This window comes from Cyanistes caeruleus, chromosome 3 (genome assembly GCF_971803275.1).
Source record: "Cyanistes caeruleus chromosome 3, bCyaCae1.hap1.1, whole genome shotgun sequence".
In the NCBI taxonomy this organism is placed as follows: Eukaryota; Metazoa; Chordata; class Aves; order Passeriformes; family Paridae; genus Cyanistes; species Cyanistes caeruleus.
The window spans coordinates 74,924,665-74,946,179 of record NC_141703.1 but is presented as its reverse complement, the minus strand read 5'-3'; the positions used below and the strand labels follow the sequence as shown (position 1 = coordinate 74,946,179).

At 34.9% G+C, this 21,515-nt stretch overlaps 1 protein-coding gene across 19 annotated transcripts in view; it reads left to right on the top strand.

Moving 5' to 3' along the window:
* Positions 1 to 21,515, top strand: part of DYNC2H1 (dynein cytoplasmic 2 heavy chain 1) — a 139,617-nt gene that overhangs the window by 62,577 nt on the left and 55,525 nt on the right. For 12 of the 19 annotated variants that reach the window (XR_015284801.1, XR_015284803.1, XR_015284804.1 and 9 more), the window contains exons 67-77: positions 366 to 485; positions 3,259 to 3,393; positions 4,119 to 4,262; positions 5,891 to 5,980; positions 7,881 to 7,946; positions 10,010 to 10,060; positions 12,101 to 12,178; positions 13,338 to 13,469; positions 14,810 to 14,882; positions 17,518 to 17,678; positions 19,587 to 19,712. Coding sequence is in view for 9 of the 19 variants with exons in the window: in XM_086881987.1 (XP_086738113.1) it covers positions 366 to 485; positions 3,259 to 3,393; positions 4,119 to 4,262; positions 5,891 to 5,980; positions 7,881 to 7,946; positions 10,010 to 10,060; positions 12,101 to 12,178; positions 13,338 to 13,469; positions 14,810 to 14,882; positions 17,518 to 17,678; positions 19,587 to 19,712 (1,176 nt within the window). In the remaining 10 variants the exon portion in view is untranslated. Of the gene's footprint in view, positions 1 to 365; positions 486 to 1,368; positions 1,478 to 2,475; positions 2,552 to 3,258; positions 3,394 to 4,118; positions 4,263 to 5,890; positions 5,981 to 7,880; positions 7,947 to 8,180; positions 8,315 to 10,009; positions 10,061 to 12,100; positions 12,179 to 13,337; positions 13,470 to 14,809; positions 14,883 to 17,517; positions 17,679 to 19,360; positions 19,445 to 19,586; positions 19,713 to 21,515 lie in introns of those variants that run through there. The other 7 variants (XR_015284808.1, XR_015284809.1, XR_015284806.1 and 4 more) reach the window with 6 other exon arrangements.

Here is a 21,515-nt window from a genome sequence, read left to right as displayed (position 1 = left end):
TGTCCTTTAAAATGTTAGTAGCTTTTGAGGTTTTCTCTATGAAGTCTAGGAATCAAAATGTAGCATACAAATGGAAGAAAGACAAAAAAGATTAGAAATCAATTAAGAGAAGAAAATCCCCTCCTTATTTGGTATGAAATAAGTTTTTCTACACTAAAAAGCAGCTTCGAATGGGGTTTAGATAAGATCTTGATGAGTAAGATATAATCCAAAATGTGAAGCATAGATAACCATATGGATTTCCTCCTTCCTCTGGAGATAGGAAATTAACATCATACAATGTATTCAGGAAAACTGGCCCCTCTTGAAGTGGAAATGCAGGAAAAAAAGCAACTTTAGTTTTTGTTTTCTCTCATTGTTTTTAGCTTTTAGCTTTAACTATTCAGCATGAAAAGCCTGATTTGGAAGAGCAGAAGACAAAGCTGTTACAACAGGAAGAAGATAAGAAGATACAGTTAGCTAAACTTGAGGATTCTCTTTTGGAGGTAAAACAAATGTACCTCTTTAATATCTATTAGACCAATAGGATAATAATCACATTGTTGTGTTTGAATGAAGATGCTGGAAGTGGTGGAACAGTGAACCACCAGGAGTTTTGATTAGAAAAAATAAAAGCATTATTTGCTTGGACCTGTTGGAAGAGTAGAGTAGATAAGAAAGTACATCTGTTATGGCACTGTAGTGTTTCAATACATTAAGCATTTTCATAGTTAAATTTATGAATTTGGTGAGCTGGATTTATTCTGATGTAGGTTGATTAGAAATTTAATTAATTTTAACACACCAAGAAGAGAAAACTTTATTAAAAATTATATTATTTCATTTTGAAATGATGAGTTGAAAAAAAAGCCACAGTTTTAAGCCTGTGAGTCATGTCAAATGATTCTTTCTCAAGTTGAGAAATGATCCTGTGTTGTGAAAAAAATGAAAAATTCCCACTACAAAATGGAAAGATTGCTGAGAGAGACATTTAAAATTCAAAACTTCCACAATTGTTTCCTATTAATAATGAGCTGTAAGATTCTTTACAATTAACATTCCTTGTCTTGCATTTAAAATTAATGTTCTCAATTTTTAGTTCATCTTTTTATTTTATTTAAAGTACTTATGCTCAGAAGCAGCTGTTCACCTCTATAAAAAAAGGTAGCTTCCAAGGAAGGACTGATTTATTTTTTGTTTGTGTCTTGCCATGGATTTCACATAAATTGTACTTCATGCTTGTAAGAATGGATCATCTAATCCTGTCTTTCTGAAAGGTCAGAGATGCAGGGAAATTGACCTGGTGCTCTAAACCCCTCAGTCTGTAGCTGTCACAGAACTTTGCAGTATTGAGTGGAATGGATTAGCATAAAATAATAGTTTTTTCAGATTAGACTGGCCATTTATTACACTGACCCACAAGAGAGTTGAAGGGGGACATATTACAAGGACATGCAGTGACAGGACAAAGGAGGAATGGCTTTTAAACTGCAAGAAGGTAGGTTTAGATTAGATATTATGAGGAAATGCTTTGCCTTAAGAGTGGTATGACACCAGTTCCTATGGGAACCTCTGGAAACAGGTTCCCCAGAGAACTTGCAAATGCCTCAGCCCTGGAAGTGTTCAAGATCAGTTTGGATGGAGCTTTGAGCAGCCTTGTGTTGTGAGTGGCATCCCTGCCCATGGCAGGGGGTTTGGAACTAGATGGTCCCTTCCAACCCAAACCATTTTGATTCTGTTCCATTATTCTATGATTAATAGCTCAGTTTTAGAATTTTGCGCGTAATTATTTGATGTGATTTGAATTTCCACATTTACTGCCCCTATTGACCTCCCTGTTAATAGTCTCTTTTATATTAATATTCTCAAATACTAAGATCAGCCCTTTCCTAAAACTCTGATGGGGCAGATTTCTCTTACAGGAAGAGGGAAACTTGCTCTCAAATAAAATTCCATATTCAGATTTGACCATTTTAACATCTTATTGTCTACCAGAAGCTGAGGGTTCAGAGATGCAATCAAACAAATTTCACTTTAGAACACACTTTTTGTAGGGTCTTGGAACTCAAAAATCTTTTTCACTTTTCCAATCTTAATTATCAAGTACAAAACTTAAAGGAGTTGGTGCCTAAGATATCTAATATCTGCAACAAAAGGCATCTGAGTAGTAACAGCAAGGTTGATTTCAATTTTGTAATTCTTGTTAGCAAGTTATCATGAAATGGAGATACTCTTTGACCCTGAATAAGGCTCAGTGGAAACTGGCAGGTGCTACCTGGACTTCATCAAAAAAGAAGTCAATGTTGGATGAGGTCTAGCTAAATTTAAGTTAATCGTCAAGCAGTGATGTCATTTTATCTGAAGTACTGCACTGATTTGCTTCTAAAAGCCTTGGAGTAAAGACATAGGTGCTGTCTCATAGCTCACAGTGCAGTTCCTTAAGGATGAATTGGACTATTTGGAAAAGCAGGTGATCTTGTCCTAAACTTGTTTCAGGGAGTGAAGTAAGTGCATTCTGCTGCTCTAACTGGTGAATGTCTGCCTCTGAATATTCTAAAATGCTGTCCTAGAGGTAAGGTCTCAGAACTGACTTGACTGACAAGCAGCCAATTTTCTGTCTGACTAAAATAAATATATTGATGTGCATTTACTGAGGATTAGTAAAAAACCTTAGATATAAGTGAACTATTCAAGATTTTTCCACTTCTTAGATGTTAAATTAATTGCTTAATTTCTTAATGAGGACAATTCAGGAAAAATGTGGGGCAGTCTCAAGGATTTTGAAGCGATCTTTGATTATAACTTAAATTGTTGTAATGTGAATATTCATCTCAGCTGGAAATGAGAACTAGATTGTATAGGAGATATTGGAATGCTTTTGAAGGAAAATGAATTTATCAATGACTGAGTACAGGAAGTTTTTACAAGTAGCCAACTTCAGGTTAAATGGGAAGTTATACACAAGAAAGAAATACCCTAATCTGTATTTACCATGGGGATTTTAGTGCCTAAGACTCTGATCATAGAAATCTTTCTCAAAAGCCTGCTGATAACCCATGTTTCAGAATCTGGCAGTCTGGATTTTTGGAGTATGTTCTTGAGCTGTATTTTCCATACTTTAAAAAAGTCTCAGTTTTTGGAGTAACCACAAGTTTTCTAGAACACTTGAGATGCATTCAGTGATTCAGAAATATGTACAGATCAGAAAGATAAACAGCTTCAAAAATGGTTACTTTACAGGAATTTAGGGAAAATAACAGATGACTTTCTTTTTTTCAGACACTTGCCACATCACAAGGCAATATATTAGAAAATAAGGATCTGATTGAATCTTTGAATCAAACTAAAGCAAGCAGCGCACTGATCCAGGAATCACTGGCTGAATCTTTCAAACTTCAGAGTTTCCTTGATAAGGTAGAAGAATATTTCAAAGTACTATTTTTCTCCTGTTAAAAATATTAATCTTTCATCTAGAGAAGATGCATACGTCCACAGGGTTATGAGTAACAAATTAGTTCTTTTTGAGTAAATGATATTTGGGATATGCAAGTACATGCAATATTTTCAGTAATTAAAATGCTTTGTTTTGTATATGCTGAATAGCTACACAATTTAAAGTCTGCCAGTTTAAATTAAAGAAATTTTGGCAAGTAATGGGTTTTTATTTTTGCCATCCACTACTGCAAACATTATAGTTCATATTGTTGTTTTTGCTTAATATGCCCCTTGCTATTGGAAGAGTTTATATCATAGGTGATGCTATTCATCTGGCATCCTCTTTCTGTGATAGATTTCAGAGTTTTCTTCTGTGTTCTATGTTTAGTTTAAAATTGAATTTTGTGATGTGTTCTGTGGTGGGAAAAGACCTTAGTGCTCTAGGGATTAATTTCCAACATTTTCTTCATAATTTAATTGATTCTTTGCTAAAAATGTTTCCTTCCCATTTTGAAATCTCAATACAGTGTTGAAGTCTGGAATGCTGATCCCTCAATTAGAAGGCTTGGAAAGGATTTGGTTTTCTAAAGCAGTGGGAGTCATAGGGATGTTTTTTCGGCAGGATGAGTAAATGTTTATGCAATGATCAGTAGGTGGCAGTAATGCACCTGGGTTTTTTATGTGCGTGTTGTTTTTCTCCGCAGGAGAGGGATGCCTATCTCCCTTTGGCTGAGAGTGCCAGCAAAATGTACTTCATTATCTCTGACTTGTCCAAAATTAACAATATGTACCGCTTTAGTTTGGCGGCGTTCCTGCGGCTTTTCCAAAGGGCTCTGCAAAGCGAGCAGGTATTTGCTTTTCTCCTGATGCTGCTAGTGCTGCAGAAGAATCCATCTGCTTTGATCCTTAGAATTTATTAGTCACTCTGGACATTTTTAAAAAAAAGCTCAGAATAAGTGATGATGAAGTGTATAATAAGTAGTGATGCTGACCTGTTTTGCTTTAGATGGTCATAATACAGGCACATGGACTTCTGAATTATTGTATGTTATATATAAATTCCAGAATTTCTCTACTATCTGAAAGCAAAGTAACTCTTTGTGATTTCAGGCTTGTTCTTTGTCTGTGGTGAAGTAGGAAAACAAAGGCTGATTATAACTTTACTGAAGGCTTTATTGAAATTAATTAATTAAAATGCTAATAAAGCTAATTTTATCAACAAGGGGTAGAATAAGAAAATACTTCTATTTCTACATGGTTCATTTACCCCAGGAAGGTCCTAAATTTATCTACTTTTTTGCAGTTTGTAAGCATGCCTGCTGCCTGTCCTGTTTAAAATGTATTTTTTATTCTTCTGTATTCCTAGGCCAGTATATTCTTATTGAAACAAAGGATGGGTTTATTGTCACCTCACTCTTTAGATCTAAATACTCACACTGAGTAATAGTGTATTTTCTTTTTATTACGTGTCTCCAAAATTCTTCATATTTCTTTTTGTTTTTGACTGAGAGTCATTCACCAACCTTTCATCATGTTTCCTTTGGATTCCCCTTTACTCTGGCATCAGTGATTACAGCTCTCCTTCAGCTCCAGTCATTACTAGGAACACAGTTCTGACCATGTGAACTCGCCCTCTTTGAAGTTCCTATTTTTTTCTTTTCTACAACATGATATTTAAACTTCTTGTTCGTACTCTCACACTCAATATTTTTTTTTTTCCTTCCTGCCTATAATGTTACCTATTTAAAGCTCAGCTTCTGGTTTTGCCTTTGCTGCTTGCTTTCTTTTTTCCTTATCCTCTATCCAGTTCTTCATGCCAAGTGATCTATTAGACATGGGAAAGGTATTAGGCAAATTAATTGCCCAATTGCCCTTCTTAAACTCATCTTCAAATTCCAGCATGGTAGAAAGAAACTCATACTGCCTGTAATACACTCCCTACCCCCAAGTCCTTTTCTTCTTTTGTCCTATCTTTCAAGTTTTTTCCTGTTAGAATTAGTCTTTCAATCTATGAGCTTTGAAGGACAGTGTACACTTGATATTTTCTACAATGTTCATTTCACTTGGGCCAAATTTCACCAGAAGTTTAATAACTACGTATAAGATCAACATACTTGTTTAGAAGTAGTTTTAAATATTCAATTCAATGAAAAAGCAATTTTTAATCAAGTAAAAACTATTAGATTTCAATAATATTAATGTTAGGAGAAGAAAATGTACTCTTATTCTCAATGAATTTCACCTTATACACAAAGTTGTATCATGTTCATAGTCAAAATACTCAATGCCAAAATATTTATTTTGTAATACTTCAGCATGAATTTCCAATTTAATCGTTGATAGCTGCAGATGAATTTAATAGGCCTAGTTTCACGTAGAGTCCAGATTATTTCTGTCATTTTGCTGAAATTTGCAAAGTACATGAGAAGTTTTTTACTTCAACAGGAATTTTTGAAATCTGAAATTTTTTTTTTAGGACTCAAGTAATACTGAGGAAAGAATAAAGTTGCTTATTGGCTCATTGAAACATACAGTGTATGAATATGTTTGTCGTTGTTTGTTTAAGGTAAGATTGTATTTTTTCTGGCTTTTATACAGTGCACTGGGTTTGAAAGTATTCTTTCAGCAGCCAACACTTGATCTACTTCAAAGAAGCAGTATTGTGTAATAGATGCAAAACATTACACTATCAATAATTAACATTCTACATGCAGACTTAAAATCAGGATATGACCAAATTAATATTGCTGGTGTACATTTCTCCAAGAGAAATCCCTCTCTGCCTCATTCTGGCTTCAGAGTCAGTCATGGGCTTTGCGATCTTCTGAGCACCTGTTTTGTATTCGCTCTTATGTCTTGCATTCCTAAATACAAGGTTTTGTGTGATTATTTGGGAGTTTTTTGTATTTTGGTTTGGGTTTTTTAAGAGGAAACAAAAGTCAGTTTGTTAGGTTGACGTTTGGACTTGATTATCTTGAAGTCATCTTCCAGTATAGATGATTCTATGTTTCTAAATATCCTACATTGTGATATTCACATATTTCTTTTCACAGCCTGTCCCTAATATCTACCTACTACCTTATTAGTTTCTGTCTGCTCCTTGTTCTTTCTCCAAAAAATGATCTTAGTGTATTTCTTTTTTATGTCAGTCAGATGTCTTTTCACTTCTTGCTTTCTTACTGAAAATCTAGGGAAGCCATGCCTTTCATTTTCAGTTATAACTTTTACTTTCACATGAAACTATCATAATAAAAGGTGTTTGTCTCACAGTAGAGAGGCTGAAGGAAGCATAGTAGATCTGCATGTGTAGTTTGAGTAGTACAAATCACCAAGTCTGTATTTTGATCAGTGAAAATTGAGAGATCTTGAAAATTTTACACCACCTCCTACCCCTGTCCCCCAATCTAGCAATCTGTACTGAGGATATAGGGGTAGCAGTTGTTTTTAAAGGGTTTTGTTTATCAAAGTCCAAGAGAATTCTCATGAAATAGTCTCATAATAATTAATGTTTGTCTTTGAAGTCATGAGTATGTGAAGCATTTCACTAAGTCATTATATCTTGTGAATATGGAAGGCAGCAATTTTTGTATGTAAGAAAAGAGTAGAGAGTTCAAATGCTAGGGAGAGAGGAGATTTCTAGTAGGAAAGATTTTAAGTGTGATGAGTTTAGAAAATACAGAAAATGTGTTAACTGCTGCTTCGGTCTAATGGTCCATCCAGTTTACTATTGTATTCTAATAATGGAGAGAACAAATAAACTCTTGACACCGTCACCAATTCTTTTTATCCATGAAAATTTTAAAGAGTGCTGTGATTTAATCACACTGTTTACCAGTGTCTTCATAAATGGTTTAGCTGATACAAGTTCATACCCTTTGAAGCATATTAGAATCGAGAAGAATGATTTTGTCTGTGGTTATTTATGTGTACATAGGCTTCATGAATGCTGCTAAATGAAGTGGTGCCAAGAAATTTAACTGAGCACTTGGACTGGCCCATCTTTCCTCTTAATTTGTCAAAGCAGGTTTGGTCTGGGCCACTTAGTGTTCTTTGAAACAATTCTTTTTCCAGTTTTGGTTGGTAGATCATCCAAGGAGCATCCTAATATGCAGCTGTGATATGGATTTGCTTGCAGACCTTGTCTGAGAAGATGAAAAAGTTAAATGATGTGCTTTGTTCTCAATGTCATATGGTGTTCATGTTTATCAGTAAAATGAGAACTTCAGTGCCTTACAAAACTTGATGGTAATTCCTAGTAGGGGCCTCTTTGCTCTCCACAGCCCACTTTGAGTTAGGTTTTGTCTCTAACTTGCATAGGTACATAGCGATTTTGCATTAGGATATATGTCACTAAATCATTACTATGGATTGGAGGTGTTTTTTTAATGAAACGTTACTTATAAAAAAGAACCAGAAATATGACTTTTCCTGAGTATATAAATACATTTTTACTGCTTTTATTTCAGGCTGATCAGCTAATGTTTGCTCTACATTTTGTACGAGGAATGCACCCTGAGCTTTTTCAAGAGAATGTAAGTACTAAAGAAGAAAATCCCCAAGTATTTTACTCAAACTTAATATGAAGAGTAAATAAGTAAATAAAAAGTTTTTGTCAGTAAGTTTAGGACATAGCTGTTGTTGTCTGTAGTGTAGTCAGGTTAATCCAATAAAGTCTGCCTGTGCTGAAAGGGTATGCATAATTGACTTAATGCAATTGCTTAAATTGACTGATTATCCTGAGTCAAGACACATTTAATTATCTAAAGTATCTCCACAGAATGGAGAGACAAAAGTATGGCTTCCTGTATGAGAAGCTGGAGACCAGAAGGGACATCAAATGATAGTAGATGTCAGTTCAGTAGAGGAGAGAGTCCATTATAGAGGTAAAGGTAAAAATCAGGTAATACATATGAAGGAAGTAATGAGACTTGATTATATGAAAGATGTGAGCTTAAGGTGCAAGATTCAAAAAAATTTGGTTGGAGCCTTCTGATGAAGGAGTAGTTTCATTGTAGAATATGGATTGTCAGAGTGAAATCCCAGCCTTTCAGCAAAGTTGTGGCCTCGTAAGAATAACTCATCTTGTTAGTAGAAGTATATCCTGGCTGCTCATCATTATCCAAAGTTCCCTATTTCATATTTGTTATTTTATTGGAGCTTCTGAAAATGCCTTGCTTTATCTTTCTTGGGCTTCTAAAGTCATGAAGGCAGCAACCTGCAAACAGTTCTCTGACTAAATCAAATCCTGGTTTCTTAAGTGTTTGTAAAGTCCAGCCCTATATGTTGGTTTATAGTGTTTAGCATGCATTTCCATCAGCTATTAGTGCCCTTAGCTTAATCTAGGTTATATATAATGCGTATTTCTACAGTATCTGAATATTCAAAAGAGAAAACAGGCAAATAATATCAGTAGTCTTTTTACTTCTCTGAAAGGTAGCAGTTATTTTAATTAAGAGAAGAGTACTTGTACAAAATATTTAGTGAAGAAAAGGAAACTGAAGTGGTTATTCTTTTAAAATTATTTCTTCTAAGGCTTTTAATGTGATGAGACTAGGAGTTGCTTAATATGCTGCTAGAGAATTTAGTATTCTAAGTCCCTGTCAGAAAAGAATTGAACCTTCTGCACTTAAATATTTTTTTGCATAGCAGTATGAAATTTATAGTACAACTTAAACTATATACTAGAGTGCCTTGGTTCTTCGTAGGGACATTCTCTTTCTCAATCAATATGTATAGATTTTTCTGAGGTAGTTTTATAATCTCTATATATTGTACTTCTTTTCTTCATAAAAATATTGCAGAAACCAAAAAAATACTCCATGCATTTTTGTGTGCACAAGCATTTTCTCTAACTGCTAGATGAGCATCACTTTGTAACTGAAAGAACGAGTTGTTTCAAGACTCAGTGAGAATGATGGGTGCCAAAAACTATGCTGGGGTTTGTATCAGCAGTATAACTGTTTAACTTAAGTATAACATAAATTTCTAATGTTACTATTGTCTTTAATAAAAAAATCTTTATCATAGAATATAGATATTCTATATGAAATTACGCAAAATTTCAGTGCTTAGGAAGAATTTTTGTTCTGTTTCTTGCAACCTCCAAATAAAGGATTATGTAATTTTTAGTGGTTTTAAATACTTGTCTAATCTGTTTTAAAACTATTTAAAATTGTCTTCCTGGTTACATATACAAAGTCTAAGTTATGATCATACATAAATTCAGTCATGCTTTCTATAGGTTTGTGTTCTGTGTGGGCTGCTGATGCCCCAGCAGGCAGGATGTGTGTCCTTGCCAGCTACATTTGTTATTCTCTGCTAGTCTGTAGATCTGAGCAGTCTTGGTATGAGAGAGTACAGAACTTCCCCTTCACTTCCTTTTCTTATAAAGCACTGCAGCCACTAGGCTTGGATTCTGTAAAAGGAATTACATTTTGGTAGCATCACTTAGCATTTAAAAAATATCTCGTAACTCTTTCAGAATCTAGGATTTAATTTGTTTATCTTCCTGCTCTGCATACGTGCTACTACATATTAATCTTTGTTCTTAAAGGTGTCTTGTGACTTATCCGAGTTGTTCATTTTTTCCCCCCAGGAATGGGAGACTTTTACAGGTGTGATCATTGGAGACACCATCAGAAAATCAGTAAGCTACATTTATTTTCATATTTTGAAATAAGGAACATTGACTTTAATCCTGAAAAGTTAAAGTTGTGTTCTTACTGTGCTGTTTAATTAATTGCTTTCATACATTAAAGAGTAACTTTTCACATAGTAATATAAAGATATAAATTCATTAAAAAAATTTTGATCATGGCAAGTAATTTTCTAAATCAAATAATGTGTTGCCTTTGTTGAATATTTTCTCTTATTTTTCTGTTACCAGGATGACAATTTGAAATTGCATGTTTGAGGAGGTTTTCAGCCCTCTTCTATAACTGAAATCACTATTTCTGAATCCCTTCTTCTCCCAGAGTCATATATGAGTTGTACTTTTTGTATGGATTAATGAAATTGTCCACACACTTTGCTAGCTCTGAGTTGCTTTTTTCCTCAATATCAAGGGTTCTGCATCTGGTGATGTATTTGTATGTTTTCCTAGGTAACTGAGCAAGCTTGTGAAGCTTTCTTTGTATGCTGAAGTTTACTAAGTGTCTTTCAGTTCTGTTGGATCTGTATACTATTACCATAACATTCTAGTAGAAAAGGGTAGACAAAAAGGCTAAGCTTTCCATAATCTTGCCCATTATAGCCCTTCTTTGAGCAAAATATTTTGGCAAAGATTTTGAAAGGTGTCTTTAGGAAGCATGAGCACAATCAAGAATCATGAACACAGACTTTGCCTCCTCTTTTGCTTTTCTGCTCTTTTCCTCTTTCAGACTCAGCTGCATTTTTCATCATTCATGGCTGCTTTTAAGATATAACCTTGTTTAAATATGTCAGGGTATCTTGTACATTGAGTAGTACAAGACAATGACCTGTGCGAGTACCCTGGCTTTAGAATATTCATGAGAGCAACTGTGTTGCCGTGCATTGCTGGTAGAAGTGGCAAGTCATTTAAATATAATATATGACTCAGGTTTTCTCAGGCAGCTGGTTGCTAAAATGTTCCTTGAAATCCAGTTTCTCTAGCCACTGGATGGCTCAACTACAGGCTTTGCATTTCAGCGTGACTGCAGAAGTCCCCCTTCATCTCTCTGGAGTCATTGTAATTCAGTTAAATGTCTGTGAACTGAATGATTGTCAAATATGTCTTGGTATAGGCCATTTTCAAGGACTGTGTGATCTGATTGTACAATGAAATTTAATAACAGTCTTACCTTTACTCCACCTAACATACAATCCATAGATTTTGGAAAAACTGTGCATGTGTGTCCTTCAGCCCGAGTGGAATGTATGCTGCAGACCCATGTCAAATTGATTCCTGCGGTCGCTTCCAAATGTCCTAGTTTTGTCCCTTCTCAGACTTCTTAATGCACGGCTGAGATACTCTTTCACAAGAAATCTTCCATTTTTCTCTGTTTAGCATTTAAGATTACTCTTGAAGTTGCTCACTCTAAATACATTGGAGAGATGCAAATACATTTCCATGCAGAGACTCGTCAGACTGGTTAATCTGTACTGTAAGATCTTTTAATAGCAGATGATACAGTGAATACAGAAATTCCACTGGAGCTTAAGCAGTGGTGTTCATCCTTAGAATTTCCTCCATGCGAAACATCCAAAAAAATAGACCTCTGGCCAAATTACCAGTACAGTGATGTTCAGAAGTGGTGTTTTGCCCTTTGTGTGAATAACCATCTTCATGATTGCAATTATATGCAATGGAGTTGTTTTTTGAAGTCACTTTGTCAGACTGCCTATGCAGATAGTCAATCATCTGTATCACTTGGTTTTAGTAAAAAGTTACTTAGAATTGAGTGTGTCATAAGAATATTCTAAATGGTAAAGTATTTTCAGGCTCAAGTAGCTAAGCAAGTGTTAATTTGAACAGTATGCCAATATTTAAATATTTTGGTAGTTTTTTTTGCTATGCCATTTATGAACTTAGCAGAAGACCACAGAAAGATTGCTGTTGTGAATGTCTTTATTAAAAAATATGGGTTTCACAACTTCATTAGTGTGAATATAGTGTTTCATAAAAATTTGTGTAACTTACATGTGTGATGTAACTTGCTTCCATAAGGATTCACAAAGAAGTGCTCGTGACCAGATTCCCACTTGGATAGAACAGGACCGAGTCTGGGCAGTAGCATCTCTGAAGGTATACATCATGTGGTCTGTTGAATTTAAATTCAAAGAACTTTGGTTTTGGCAGATGTTAACTTGGACATGAATACTCAGATATGTATTTGTCAGATCAAATAATTTTGTTGTTTTAAGCTGTTTATTCTGTCTTCCAGAAATCATGGCTTAATATATAGTCACCTAAAAAAAAATCAAAGGTGTTTTTTATTTTAATCTCATTTTTCTGAGCCTTTTTCGCAAACATATCTACCCCATCTAACAATTAATTTCAGTGCATGTGAGTGAACCTGTCATCTTACTGAGATTATGAAATACTGTAAATCTATCCAAGTTCTATGATTTTTATAGATAGGAAGACAGAACTATTTACTTATAGAAATATTTACTTATAGAATATTTACTTGTAGATTTCATTTATGTATTGACTTTCACAAATCACTTAATATTGTATTAAAAGCCATAAACTGTTAATTCAGAAATTATTATTCTCCTCATCAGATTCCTCTAGGTGTTTCAGAGTTTGATTGTTCAGACTGAACTAAAACAAAAACTATTTCTTGCTTTGTTTCTTCCTATCTCAGTCAACATTGAAGTCCTCAGATCCTGAAGGGAACTTAAGGATACTAGTGCTGAAATTCTGTCTTAGCCTCTTCTCCTCCTGCACGTAGCTCAGCAGCAAGAAAAAAACCTTGACTGGTCTTTGGCAAGGACTTTTTTTGCTAAATCATGTTAACTATTTAATATCTCTTCAACCAGGAATCAGGAACAATCACAATAACAGTGTGGCAAGCATAATAGTTATAGGTTTAAACAAACAGAAATTGAGTAACTGTAGTCAGTAGCATGCAGTGATAGCAAACCATTACTGATAGCAGATAGCACATCATCATTAGAGGAAAAGACTTAAAGGTAAAGCCCAAAGTTTAAAATCAAAGAACCTTAAGGTTAAAATTAAAATTATAGCGCAAATATAGATTTAGTCTTCCCAGGGAATAGGTAAACAAGTGGTTAATTTTAAAAAGTACTCTTTTCCTCTCTAACTTCAAGGATAAAGTTGAATTTTGTGATTTGCACAGTAATGGTCACAGTGACATTTGGAAATAAATTAAAATATACAATGTACAATGTAATGGCTATTCTTCTTTACAGTTCAATCTACACTATTTGTATTGTAGGTTTCTCTCCCAGGTCTCTATCAAACACTTTGCTTTGAAGATGAAAGTCTGTGGCGCACTTTTTCTCAGAGCTCTATATGTGAACAAGATTTTCCATCTCCAGTTGTAAAAAGAATTTCCTTGTTTCAGCAGGTAATCTTTCCTTTCATAATATTAATTATGAGTTCAGCAGTGAAAGTAAATTTTACATCCAGGCCTGGTTGAATTATAAGCAGTGACAGTATCTACACTGTCTTACAGTTTAACTTGTTTTTTTAATCTAAGAGTTATATTTTTTTTACTATAGTGCAATATTATTTCTCTGTTATCTGAGTCTTTTTAGTGTTGATGTATTAGCTGCAACTGAGTATACCCTCTAAGGTAGCAAGTTCTTTAGAAATATACAGAGAATTAATTTTATGGAGAGGCATTAAAATTCTTTCATGGTTGCTTTGTAACTGCTGGATGTGTCAGCTTGTTGAGCATCTTACTTCATCACTGAATGCACAGACTCACACATCTGACACAAAATGCAGTAGCAGTGTCTGCTTCTTTAGAATAGAAGTCATGAAAAACAATATCTGAAAACCTGATGATAAAGAATACACCAAGAATATGGGAAAGGCAATATCCTTCCTCAACCTAAGGATCCTTTTCCACCTGAAGAGAAAAATATAATCACTTTTGTGCTTATGGGAAAAAAAGATGTTGTTACTTACTTTCAAATGATGCTGTGATTTTTCATTTGAAGTTACTTTACATGAAAACATTCAAAGAAGAGGGTATTAGACAATGTAGTTTCATGTTGATTGGTTCTTAGCTATAGTCTATTTGTAGTTTTTTATGGAGGAGGAAAATTTCTGAAATAGCATGCATGGAATTTAGGAACAAATCATTTTGGAAAGGAGTTTGTCTGAGTCATATTTGATTCAATGAAATACTGAAGAACACTTCTTATGTGTGCAGTGTGTTTTCAGGAAATGTTTGTATTCATAGGAAAGTAAATCTGGAATGATAAGTGCATCTTATTTCTTGTACAGAAAGTATTAATAATGTTTCTGTTTATGAAATATATTGAAACTACATTGTTAGATCGATGTGCCACTCATAAATTAGTTTGAACTGAAACCAGAAATATTACAGTTCCAATTAGGACATTACTGCCTATATATGTGCATAGAATTTAGGTACTAGTGTAAAGCTAGCCACCCTCATAGCTACTTTTCTTCTAAAACATTGTAGAAAAGTTTGTAGCTTACAAGTAGACATTAGGTATAGATCTGTCTTCTGATTCTATTGATAGAACAAGCTACTTACAAAAGAACAATTACAGTAGATTATCTTGGAAAGGAATGATCAGATAGCTCTATATATTCAGAGAAAATAATTATGTTCTGGAGAGAAGTTCAAAGAATTCATCCTTCTTAGAAAAGTCTTGCAATTTAAATGGTCACTATATAGTTTTATCTCCCCTGAATATATTTTATTTTAAGGTACTTGTGGTGCAAGCTGTCAGACCAGACAGACTACAGAGTGCCATGGCTCTTTTTGCATGTAAAACCCTAGGTAAGTTGATTTTTCACCAGAGTATTTCTGCACAAAAATTAAATAGCATTTTTTTGTCCTGTGTTTCTCTTTCCTTTTATAGTTCTTATGGAATCCTTAGATTTTAGCATATGAAATATGCTCTAAATGGGTTTGCTGATTTTGCTCTTTTAAAATATTCTAAAAGCACTTTTTAAATGGTTTGTTCGGCACAGTGATTGAAAATACAATAAAAAGATATGTCAAATTATTTTGAATAATTCTTGAACAGTGGAGTAATTAAGAAAGGAAGATAACTGGCTTTCTCTAAGTTTTACACTGCAGCACTCTCCTTAAGACTCAAGTTTTCCATAAATGTGATTTTATGTCATTTACTATTTAAAGACCATTAAGTCTGAGATTTTATAAATTGAGTCTCTAAAGATTATTTAATTAATATCAGTCATTTCTGTCTAACTCTTAGTCTGTAATACTTTTTACTGTCTTTTAAAAAATACTCATGATTTAGAGTAGTTCAATGCTGTGGTTGTCTATTTGTTCTAGTAAGGCAGTTTCCTCTCTCAAGTCTATTATATCCAAAGTTTGAAACCTATATGCCAAATAATCTTAACATTGCAGTACAGCACACAAAAACTTTCCTTCAGTTTTTAGCAGGTTTGAGTGTCTTACCAGGTTTACACTGTAAGTTTTAGAAGTCCCTTTATTTTAGTCTCTTATGCTGTCTGTGGGCATTATTTGTTGGTCAAAGTTGGCTCCATACCTGCCACCCAGACTGAGATTTTCAGCATTAAGGTGTAGCTTCTCTGTCAAGCATTATTGGTAGATAGAGAGTGTACTTTGGTCATGGTGACATGGCCCATGCTGACTAGGTCCCTACCTGTTGGACTCAAATGGCAAGAGTGATCTGCAGTGCGTGTGGCTCAAAACCAGCGGAGACCTGAACGCAGAGTAAATTTATTTACTTGCTTACTGTCTTCCAAATCTTAATGTATTCCGTACATCACTTGTGTTGGAATCAGCTGCTTGTAGGAACGCTGTGCAGTGGAATGTTTTTGGTGAATGAAGCTACAGCCTCACCAAGGAAGGCAGAATACCATTGACTCCATTTCAAAACCAGTAAATCATCCTCAAGTCATTCATAGACTTTTCATACATATCAGTGCGATTGGCAAAATCCAGACTAGCACTTTCTAACCAATAAAAGATGTCACGCTTGTATGAATACTTTTTAATATTTTTTCTACCATGTCTTTTTCAGTGTCCTTGCCCTGAAACAACTTAAACAAATAGTTTCACATAGTTCTCAAGGAAGCCATTAAGTTTCCAATCTCATTTGGCTGCTTTCCTGTGAGACAAAATGATTTCCAAAAGAGCTGTAATATCCTACAAGAAAGGATCCTTTCAATTCTGTTTTATCCAGACAATTTTTTTTTCCTTTTCACACCTTTTACCTGTATTTTGAAATTTATGGAGGAAGATGGAGCAAAATAATTTCTTTTGAAGATAAGGTTCATAAGAATTTTCTACAAATATATTTTGTATTACCTGAATCATGCTTATTTCATTATTTTACATGCTATACAGAAATGCACCATGTTAACAGCCTTTCAGTACTTAAAGGGGCCCACAAGAAAACTGGAGGTGGACTTCTTACAAGAGCATGTAGTAACAGGACAAGGGGGAACGACTTCAAACTGAAAGAGAGTAGATTTAGATTAGATATTACGATTAAATTCTTTCCTGTGGGGATAGTGAGGCACTGGAACAGATTTCCCTGAGAAATTGTGGATGCCCCATCCCAGAAGTGTTCAAGGCCAGGCTAGACAGGGCTCTGAAAAACTTGTTCAAGTGGGAAGTGCCCCTGCCCATGGAAGGGGGTTGGAGCAAGATGATCTCTGGGGTCCCAATACAAGCTGTTCCATGACTCTATGGTACAAATTATATAGCACTGTTCTATATGCAACATACACTAGATCAGGTCTGAAAACTGCATCCTCAAGGAAGTGTGTATTGCATCTTTTAGTAGCTGTGGCGTAAATGTCACTGGGCTCTTCTGTCTTACTGCATGTTGTGATTTCCCGTTGCACCCAATGCTTCACTGGTTAAAGCTGGTCTAAAGATGCATGAAAATATGTGGCTAACATTATTTGATTTATGATACACTTATACATGTATCTTTGAGCTCCTGTATAAATATCTTGCCTATACTAGGTCAACATTCTAGACATTTAAGTTGTATATTAAAATAAATAATAGGTACAAGTAATCATAGTACCAAGAACTGTGTAAGTTGAATAGTTAAAACTCTCAGGGCAGTAAGGAGAGAAGTTCTGCATGTGGACATACATACTGCAACGTTTTAGCAAATAACATAGCTTCTCATTCCACTCCTCTTTTTGTATGTTTTCCTCAAGACTATACTCTGAATAAAGACTGCAGTTTGACAAGCTGGAAATCCAGAAATACTTTTCTTCTCAGTATGGGGTGCATTATACTTACCTGCATGTTGTAAAGATTTTTTCTTCATTTTAAAATCAGTTTTATGGTATCTTCTGAACAGGCCTCTTGACAGCCGGATGAACTCTAAAGTGGATAATGACGCACTCCATCATGTGTAGTCGCTTTATTTCCATAATAATTCTAATTCTAATTATAGGAATAAAAGAATTATCTCCATCACCTCTGAATATGAAACGTCTGTATAAAGAGACACTGGAAATGGAGCCCATCTTGATAATAATTTCTCCTGGTGCTGATCCTTCTCAAGAATTACAGGAACTTGCCAATGTTGAAAGAAATTCTGAGTGCTACCATCAGGTCAGTCTTCGATAAATGTTATGGTTAAAAACCACAATGTGTAAAATTTTGCTGTAGTAATATCTGTTTTACTTAATTTTCCAAGGAAGTTAGTAAGTAAAATCATAATTTGGTGTCTGTGGTGTTTTATTGCTCTCACCTGTATTCTCATTCCATTTGCAAAATGGGCTGGAGAAGAGACACACACAATTAGCCATGCTCACAGAAGCAGAATCCAAGCAAGACGTTCCTCCAGTGTGGAGAAGGAAAGAAATGAGAAGATGAATGGAAAAGAAAAAAAGATGCTGAGAATTCTTATACATGCTGTAGCATTATCTTTTTTACAAAGAAAACTCACTAACAAAAACCCACTACAAACTAGACTTCATCATTTCCTCTGCTTACAGGATTTGCACATTTTTTTTCTTCAACCGAAAACATAATTTGGGTAGTCAGTGATTGTGAATACTTAAATATTTTGTGAAATTCTGTAAAATATTTTGAGAAATTTTAAGTCTTTACAGGTTCCAAAGAATTCACAGAATTCCCAAGAATTCCCAAGAATTAGCTGGTTTGATCTTTCATACCTGGCCCTAGTTTGAGCAAGAGATTGGACTCGATACCTTACAGGATCCATTCCAATTCAAATTATTGTATGAATCAGGTGCTTTCCTAATATTCCCAATATACAGTACCAATATGCTTTATAACTTTCTGTAAAATATTATTTCCTTCTGTTATTTGACATATTAAGGGGAGGGAAGTTGTTATCTAGCTGATCACTGGTTAGCGTAGAAATGGAAAATGTCAAGTTTAATATTGCTTTTAAATAGTCCTTGAAATTGTTCCTTTCCTGGAACATAAACTGATATAATATATTTTTCCCATCAAACTGTAAAAATTTAGATCCTACTGCCATTTTATCTAGCTGTGAACATTGCAGAACTCGTATTTCTTACTCTGCCACATGGATTTTCATGTTTATCTCTAAATACCCTTTATGTGTTGAACTTTAAAAATGTAGCATAGTATGGTATTCGGTTAAAGATAGGACTCAGAGCTAAATCATCTGAAAGTTGTTAACTAATGGGAATATTTTTTGTTACTATTTCCTACACTTTCTCATGTAATTTGAATAGAACATAAAAGATAGAATTTTCTTCTTTGTTCATTTATTTCTCACATGGGATAAAGAACAGAATGCTGAATTTGTGCCATGTGCTACTATATTTCTGGTGACTTTCAGTTGTCTTCTTTTGAGTATTTTCAATTATTTTAAGATATTATGCTCAGTTCTATTTAATCAGAATCATAATGCCAAGACAAGACTTTTCACATTGGCTAAGACCTCTTTATTTTCAACCTGTTTTGTTCAGGGCTTTTTTGTTATGTATATCTTCCAAATAGATTGTAAGGTAGTACTAATATATTATAAAGAGTGAATAAAGGAGTATGTGTTAAACTATTCATATATCCCAGCTGAAAAGAGAGCAGCCATAGTTTTGCACTCATCTTAATACAAAATTGAGTATTTCTCTTCAAAGGAAGTACTCCTAACTTCCACTGAAGTTAGTTCTCATTTATCTCTTATTTTTGCAGTTCTGCAGTAATACAGTTTAGTCATTGATATTTAAATTACTTTTTGACTTCCCAGGGAATACGATCACTGTCACCAAGTGATGTATGGTTTTTTCCATTAAAAGCCTAGGTAATGTTGTTTGTACAGAAGCTGGCTAGATAAGCTGCAAAGAAAAACTTGCTTCCCTTAATCTTTTCCCTACTTCAGGAAGAGAAAATTTAGAGAAAATTGTGGCTAGCTTTAGCACTCTTCTTTTTAACGTATGTATCCTAACTTGAAAACACCACTTTGTATTTACGTGTTAAATGAGGTATGAGATATTCTTGATACAACTGTGTCTGCCATTTCAGATTGCCATGGGTCAGGGCCAAGCTGACCTGGCTATTCAAACTTTAAGAGAATGTGCTCAGAATGGAGAATGGCTGTGTTTGAAGAACCTGCATCTCGTTACATCTTGGCTTCCTGTATTGGAGAAGGTGAGGGCAAACAGAGAAGATGATATGGAAAACCAGACAAAATTAGTATGCAGCATTTCTAAAGCATTTCAGGCATTTCCATGGTGATGTTCAAAACTGCAGTTTAGAAATATGCTTTTGTGGTTTTCTCAGTAAATAAGGTGAACTGCTTCAGGTCTAAGCAGCACCTTTCTTTGTGTGACTGCTTTAATTTTCACACAACGTAGAGTATTTCTACCACAATGAGTGAGCAAATGCTCCAATTAGGACTTCTAGTACTTTGTGAGATACTGCCCATGTTTTTTCATAAACTATGAATCTATGTATGCTTGAATTATTTTTCCCCTTAGTTCTAGGACTTTCTTTTTGGTAATTATTTTTTTGAAGTGCAGACTCAGGCTGAGTCAATAGGAGTTTTTGCTAATTTGAAATTAAAATGTCTCATATTTTATAGAAACACACACTTATGGCATATAAAATCATTAACTTGCTAACTAAAATTGATTTTATATTATATACTTTTCATGTGCATCACCATGAAATCCTCAAAACAAATAAAGTCAGAAGAAGATCGTGGAACTCCTTCAACAGTTACTACAGTCTAAATTTCCCAGTTTTCAATGATTTTTGTAAAGTGTAGTCCATGGACATGAGCTATCTATCAGTATCCATGTGGTGTGTACCTTCAGCAATCCTATTATCCATTCTGGAAAAACAGAAAGGCAAAGCAAGATAACACTGATGTGTGTCATGTAGTCTGAACAAGACAGTCAACAGTAATGAAATGTTTGTTGGCTCATAGCTGAATACAAAATTTCAGATCTTCTAAGTATTAAAATATGGATATGTGTCAAGAGGGTCTTATTCACATGTGTTAGTTAAACTTCTTGCTGAGTTTAATATAGACTAAAATTTGCTGATGTTTGACTCTGCACATCCCCTTGACTGTTTTGCATACTATTAGCAAGTGTAAGGCTATGTAATTCTTACATTTGAACATCCTCTTAAGAGACTTCTGCATATTCATAAGTCAGTTCCATCCAGGTACAGAAATTCAGTTCTCACAGTCTTTGAATATGGCTCCAAGTGTACCACAGTGAGGTAGATGAAAAACTGGCCCAATTGTGTTACTCAAAGGGTTACTTTCAGCATCAAAAAATCCAGTTGGAGGTCTGTCACCAGTGTTGTGCTCTAGACATTGATACTGTGGCCAGCATTAACATCCTAATTAATGAGGTGAATAGTGGAACAAAGTGCATTCTCAGCAAGCAGAGATGATAAAAAAAACTGAGGGAAATGATTGATCTAACAGATGAGTGTACTTTCATTCAAAAGGACCTTGATAAACTGGAGAAGTAGGCTGACAAGAACCTTGTGTGAAGTTCAGTAAAGGGAAATGGCAAGTGCTTCACATAAGAAGGATTAACTCCAGCCACCCAAACAGTGTGGTGACCAACTGGCTGAAAAGCAGCTTGGCAGAAAAGATCTGGGAGTCCTGGTGGGTAAGAAGGGGACCATGAGCCAGCAAACTGACTTAGCAGCAAAGACCACCGGCATCCTGGGCTGTTTTAGGCAGTGTTGCCAGCAGGTGGAGGGAGGTTGTCCTTCCCCTCTACTCAGCACTGGTGAGACACACCTGGAGTCCTGTGTCTACCATATGGCTAGCCAGTGCAAGAGAGACGTGGGCATGCTGGAACCAGTTCAGTAAAGGGCTGCAAAGGCGATGAAGGAACTGGAGTATGTGTCGTACAAAGAGAAACTGAGACAGCTGTTCAGCCTGGGAAAGAGAAGCCTCAGGGGGAATCTTAGTATTTTGTGTATTGG